Source organism: Triticum aestivum, chromosome 5D (assembly GCF_018294505.1).
Source record: "Triticum aestivum cultivar Chinese Spring chromosome 5D, IWGSC CS RefSeq v2.1, whole genome shotgun sequence".
Lineage (NCBI taxonomy): Eukaryota > Viridiplantae > Streptophyta > Magnoliopsida > Poales > Poaceae > Triticum > Triticum aestivum.
In genome coordinates this window covers 569482738-569488876 of record NC_057808.1, presented here as the reverse complement: position 1 = coordinate 569488876, position 6139 = coordinate 569482738, and the positions used below count along the sequence as shown (strand labels likewise).

Here is a 6139-nt window from a genome sequence, read left to right as displayed (position 1 = left end):
AATTGACGTTGGGGAAACCATCATCGTCTTCTTCTTTATCCTCACCCTTGTCCGACTCCTTTTCCTTCTCCTTGGGTTGTTTCTCTCGGAACTGCTGGATCAGGAGCCGACACTGTCGAGTGGTATGTTTAGGGTAATGAAATTACCCTCTTCATCTTTTTTGGTGTGAATGTGGCATGGCAAATCCAACACATCATTTCCATCTTGATCTTTCACTTTCTTGGGGTTCCACGGCCCTTTGGGCTTCCCCTTGAACTTTCCTTGAGTCACGACTAAGGCTTCACCAGGAGCAGCTGGCTCGGCCTTGCGCTTTTGCTTCCGACTGGAATTCCCTCCTCCGGTTTCTTGGGCAACTGTTTTGTGCTTGCCACTCCGGAGTCGATCCTCCTCTTCACCATTAGCATACTTAGTGGCAATCTCCATCATCCGACTCAAAGACATATCCCCGGTCCGACCGAACTTGAGGTTCAATTCTCGATACTTGACACCTTCCTTGAAGGCACAAACTGCTTGGTGATCAACACATTCTCCACTGTGTGGTGCAACGTGATCCATCTCTGGATATAATCCCTCAAGGTTTCATTCAGTTTCTGCACACAGGATTGCAACTCTGTTAGCCCTGCTGGCCATTTGCATGTACCTTCAAAGGTTCTAACAAACACTCGGGCGAGTTCATCCCAACTATATATGTTGCCAGGTGCTAACTAATTCAACCACGCTCTGGCCGAGCCCTCCAACATCAAAGGAAGGTGCTTCATGGCCACTTCATCATTGCCGCCGCCAATCTGAACAGCCACTCGGTAGTCCTCAAGCCAAGTGTCAGGCTTGGACTCACCAGTGAACTTGTTGACTCCAGTCGCCAACCTGAAGTTGGGAGCAATCACTACGGCCCTGGTGGCTCTACTGGAACACTCTGGGCCTGAGACATGCACTCTGCTGCCAGTCGGATAGTCCCTTTCATGACCTTCTCTGCGAGCTCTGTTCCTGTCAACCAGACCCTGAACGAGAATAGATCTCGCATCAAAGCCCGGCTCTCGGGGGTCGACTGGAATCCTTCGCCCACCACTGTGAGGGCGTCTGTCATCGTGCTGTCGAGGCACGTATGACCCACTCCTTGGGGGAAGCGTGGGCGCTCGACGATGATCATCGTGGTCGAGTCGGTGATCATACTGCTCACGGTTTCTGTACTGATCTCGCCGATCTCCACGTCCCTCATGCCTTGGAGGCGATCTTGGGCTGTGAGCCGACTGAACTGTGTCTGCCATCACAGATCTGCTATGAATCCTATTCCGCGACTGAGGCACTGCTGCGTTCTGCTCTCCCGCTACCCGGAGTAAAGCCCGGATCTGCATCAAACCTCTGCCAGCTTCTGACTTGGAAGACTGAATCGACTTTGCTATTCGGGCTGCAGCTGTGAGATTCTGAATCGAAGTTCGGTATACCTGAGTTGGAGGCGGAAAAAGCTGTCGTCGACTGGACTCAGGAATCCGCTACCGAGCACGCTCGTCGAGTGCGTGCTGGAGGTTCTCCAGTCGAGTGCGCTCGGCCAAGTTGGCCAGGCGCACCTCCTCCAAGGCCCGGGCCTCGAGGGTTTCTCCAACGATAGGAGTGTGAAGCGCATCCATGTTACAGCGACGAAGCTCTTCCCTCTGTTGCGAAGAGAGGGGCTAGGGGCGGTACTCCTCGTGGATGTGCGACGGATCACCTCCGCCATCGCCACCATCGTCACGGGGGAAGCCAGGAGGGCTGCGCGGTCCATTGATCATCAGGACTTCCGCCGCGGGGTCACTGTTGTCGCACTCGGATGTCGTCTCGACAGAGCTAGTCGAACAGGCCGTAGAGAGTTTCGTCGGGCTCGATTGCCGCGACTTGTAGGGTGGCCGACTGGCGAGCCACCGCGTGCCTCACCCATCGCTGGAGCCGCGACCGACCGGAACGCTTGCGCCAGCGAACAGCAGGGAGCGAGGTCGCCACAGGGGCCGACCGATACTAAGTCGATGGCTGCCGCAGAAGGACGACGCGCACGCACGCGCGAAAGTGCGTTGCCCCGTGGACAGGGAGCGCCTCGATGTCGAGTGGAGCCTCTTGGAGCCAAGCGAAGTCATCGGCGATGAACACGAGCGCGCCGAGACGGATCTCGCGGCCCTTGGCCAATCCTCCGCCAGAAACCATGATGATGGGGATCGGAAAAATTGCAACTTCTCCAACAAGTCGCTAAGACACCTGCCTCATGGTGGGCGCCAACTGTCGTGGTACTAAGAATGATAGTAGAATAGGGGGGTAAGTATGGAGAGGCAAGATCCTAGCTATGGCGAAGTTGTACACACGAGTTTTACGAGTTCAGGCCCTTCTCGGAAGAAGTAACAGCCCTACGTCTCGGAGCCTGGAGGCGGTCGACTGGATTATGTATGTGTGTGTTTACAGGGGTGCGAACCCTTGTCCCAGAGGAGGGGGTGGCTTATATAGAGTGCGCCAAGACCCCAGCTCCCCTCCGTTACACAGGGTTCAATGTACATAAAGAGAGCGCGTTACAGGTAACGTCTGTAATAAAGTGCTATAAATGATCATTAAGTATATGAGTAAATGCCCGAACGTTGCTATGCGGAGTGGCTTTAGGTCTTCTGCACGTCGAGTGGTTTAGTGGTCGAGTGACCTAAATAATTAAGGAGGGGTCTCTGAGTGAATGGTAGGTCGAGTGGATTGCACTCGACACCTTTGTTGGGTCCCCTCTATTTACTCTTGAACTTCTTTGCTTATAGGACAAGGACCTTAGGTAGGACGTATAGGTCAGGCCAATTACCCTACCCCAGGTCTATGTCCTCATCACCGACGGTGACGCCTGAGGGCGCTGTTCCCCTCCTTGGAGGCGCCGGTATGGACTGATCTCCTCACTTCACCTTCCCCTAGGTCTCCCGGGCGAAAGCCCTAACTTTGTTGGGCGGCGGCGGTGCTCACGGTGTTGTTCCCTTCTTGAAGGCACCACTTTGGGAACCTTGGGGTTGGCTGGCGCTTGTGGGTGGTGGGCGACGGCGTTGGTGCGGCCCTAACCTAGCATGGATTTACGTCTGTTGCTTGGAGATGGACTCGCGTAGGTGGACGTCATCGGCTGGCGTCGTGGGTGGCGTCAATGGCGGAGGACCTGCCAAGGCTTGCGTAGGTGGAGATCGTCATTTGGCGTCGTGGTGGCGTCGATGGCGGAGGACCTGCCAAGGTTGTCACCTCAATCTCCTCTGAAGATGGACCTGGAAGATGGCGGTGACGACACATGTGAGTGCCTCGGACCGGTTTGAGCCCCGGACCCGGCAGATAGCTCAGTCGGGGCCTCTGGTTTTAGATGTTAGGCTTAGGTGAGAGGTTTGGGTATGTGGCCCAGCTTGCACCCCTTCATCATTTGGATAGGAGTAGCGACAGATGTTGCCAAGATGGCGGATTCAGGCATATTGTTGTTCTACTTTGTAAGGTCCTTCAGAATAATCAATAAAATGGCCGCATGCATCTCCGAGATGCAGAGACCGGGGGTCATCCTCCTTTTCCAAAAAACTACCAGTACTCGAATTATGTATTTTTGCGGTGCGGAAAAACCAACTCTATGTCTTTGGTATGATAATTGAGGCATTTTATTTTTCTTTTCCATACAATCCTAGCAAAGGATAGGATAGGGTTCCACTATCAAGAAAAAGAAACAACGGAACAGCAAAAGTATATATAAAACAAAAATATTCGCTAGCTTGCCAGAAAAGGATAGGATAGGGTTTAGAGATCGCATCCAGTCAAGAAGGAATCTGGAGGAATTCAAACCTAATCTCGACCTAGCTAGTAGCATATACTCCCTCCGTAAACTAATATAAGAGCATTTAGATTACTAGTTTAGTGATCCAAACGCTTTTATATTAGTTTACAGAGGGTGTACTAGATACATAGAGTAGCAATATTGTGTTGCGATTAAGGAGGCTAATCAAAGAAAGACGCTTGGACAAAGTTTGGTTGACAAGAACAAGATACAGCGAATTTATTTTATTTTATTTTAGTAGAAAACAAGCTAGTGTCAACAAGCATTATTTTATTTTACTTTATCCCCGCAATGCAAAAAGTAAAAAAAAAAAACAAGACAAGAAACTATATTTGATCAGCCAGGCAGGCAGGTGCTCTCTGTCGACAGGTAAAGTATAAGTTTTTATTTCCTTGATGGGAAGTAAAGCAGTACTCCGTAGAAGATAGACGAGGAGGAGGAGCACCCATGAATTTCACTCCAGTCGACAGACACATATGGAGCACCACCAAAATCAAATCAAGTTTGGCAGGCACTCACTGCATGCAGCGCACACGCACATTTACTATAAGAACACGATGCAACACTCAAGCAGTTCGTACACCACACCACCAACAGAGATCACTCACTCCACCTGAATGAATCCCATGGCCAAATGCTGCCTGCTGCTCCTCCTCTTCCTCTTGGGGTTCCTCTTGCCCGAGGCGCGCGCGACCTCGTGCCATCCCGACGACCTCCAAGCACTACGGGGCTTCGCCGCGAACCTCAGCAGGGGGGGCGTCCTCCTTCGCACCGCGTGGTCCGGCGCCACATGCTGTGGCTGGGATGGCGTGGGCTGTGACGGTGCCACCGGCCGCGTCACGGCGCTGCGCCTCCCCGGACGTGGCCTCGTGGGGCCCATCCCAGGAGCCTCCCTCGCAAGCCTCGTGTTGCTGGAGGAGCTCGACCTCGGCTACAACAACTTGCACAACATCTCAGGGGCGATCACCGTGCTGCGTGGGTGCCAGAACCTCACCACACTGATTCTCACCAAGAATTTCGGCGGTGAGGAGCTACCCGATGATGGTATTATTGGCGGGTTCAAGAACCTCGTGGTGCTAGACCTTGGTGATTGTGCTCTCAGGGGCAGGGTTCCGAAATGGTTGTCTCAATGCAGGAAAATGGAGGTGCTTGACCTGTCACACAACCAATTGGTCGGCACCGTCCCGTCCTGGATTAGTAGGCTTGACCATCTTTGCTACTTGGATCTCTCCAACAATACATTGGTTGGCGAGGTACCCAAGGGTTCTAAGGGCCTCAACACCTCTGGGTGTTCACCGGACATCGATTTCACTAACATGACATTCTATCTGAAGCGTAGCGGAAGAAGCAAACATGGCCGACAACGTAAGCATGCCCCAAATGTCATAGCTGGGACCAATAACGTTGTCAGATCTGGGAGCAACAATGTTATGGCCGGGAACGACAACACTGTAATATTTGGGAATGACAACGCCGTATCCGGGAGCTACCAGGTCGTATATGGGAATAATCATGTTGTAACTGGGGATCATCACGTCGTATCCGGGAGCAACCATGCCGCGTCTGGGAGCCACCATGTCGTGATTGGGAAACACAATATCGTATCTGGGACCCACAATGACGTAGGTGGGAGCAAAAATATCGTATCCGGGAGTAAAAATGTTGTATCTGGGAGCCACAATACCGTGTCCGGTAAGAACCATTTTGTAACTGGGCACAACAAAGTCGTAACCTGAGGTTAATGACTGTACATATCATGGTATAAGTGCGCGTGTTGCCGCGTCCGTCCGTTCCATGGTGTCAGAAGAAGTACTATCATGCATGATCCGAAAAGAATAAATAAAGACACTCATATATTCAGGGAAAAACTGATGTATCAAGAGTTTTAATACTAGCTTGTATGACATATCCAAATTAAACTTATGTATGTATGTCTCACAAGATTATACTTTTCCCTAGGTTATGCTTTGCTGCAAATCCATGCCGGCGTGCCATATCTTTTGTCCATGCACTACACTGCACTAGACGCATTCCATATCTTCTTCTCACTGTATGTACGTACGTCCATGATAACTGTCCATGCATCGATCCCACGTCTTTGGCCGTCTGGTCGAATGCAAATTACAAATCAAAGATACCTATGACAGCCGCGCCGAGAGAATATCCACGTTGAAACTATCTTTTGAAGTTTTGAAGCTATAAAAAATGTTGTATGTCAAAGAGATGCTTTATATAGACATGTTAAATTCCAAGTTCAAATACAAATTTATCAACTAGGACCAACAACTTAACCATCACCCAAATGTCATAACTAGGACCAACAACATTGTCAGATCTGGACGCAATAAT

General features: G+C 51.0%; 1 protein-coding gene across 1 annotated transcript; it reads left to right on the top strand.

Moving 5' to 3' along the window:
* The first annotated feature begins 4407 nt into the window (after positions 1-4407).
* LOC123126319 (phytosulfokine receptor 2-like) lies at positions 4408-5723 on the top strand. The gene has a single exon (XM_044546683.1). It carries the CDS (start codon positions 4408-4410, stop codon positions 5524-5526), a length of 1119 nt encoding a protein of 372 aa, XP_044402618.1. The 3' UTR covers positions 5527-5723.
* Positions 5724-6139: the final 416 nt, after the last annotated feature.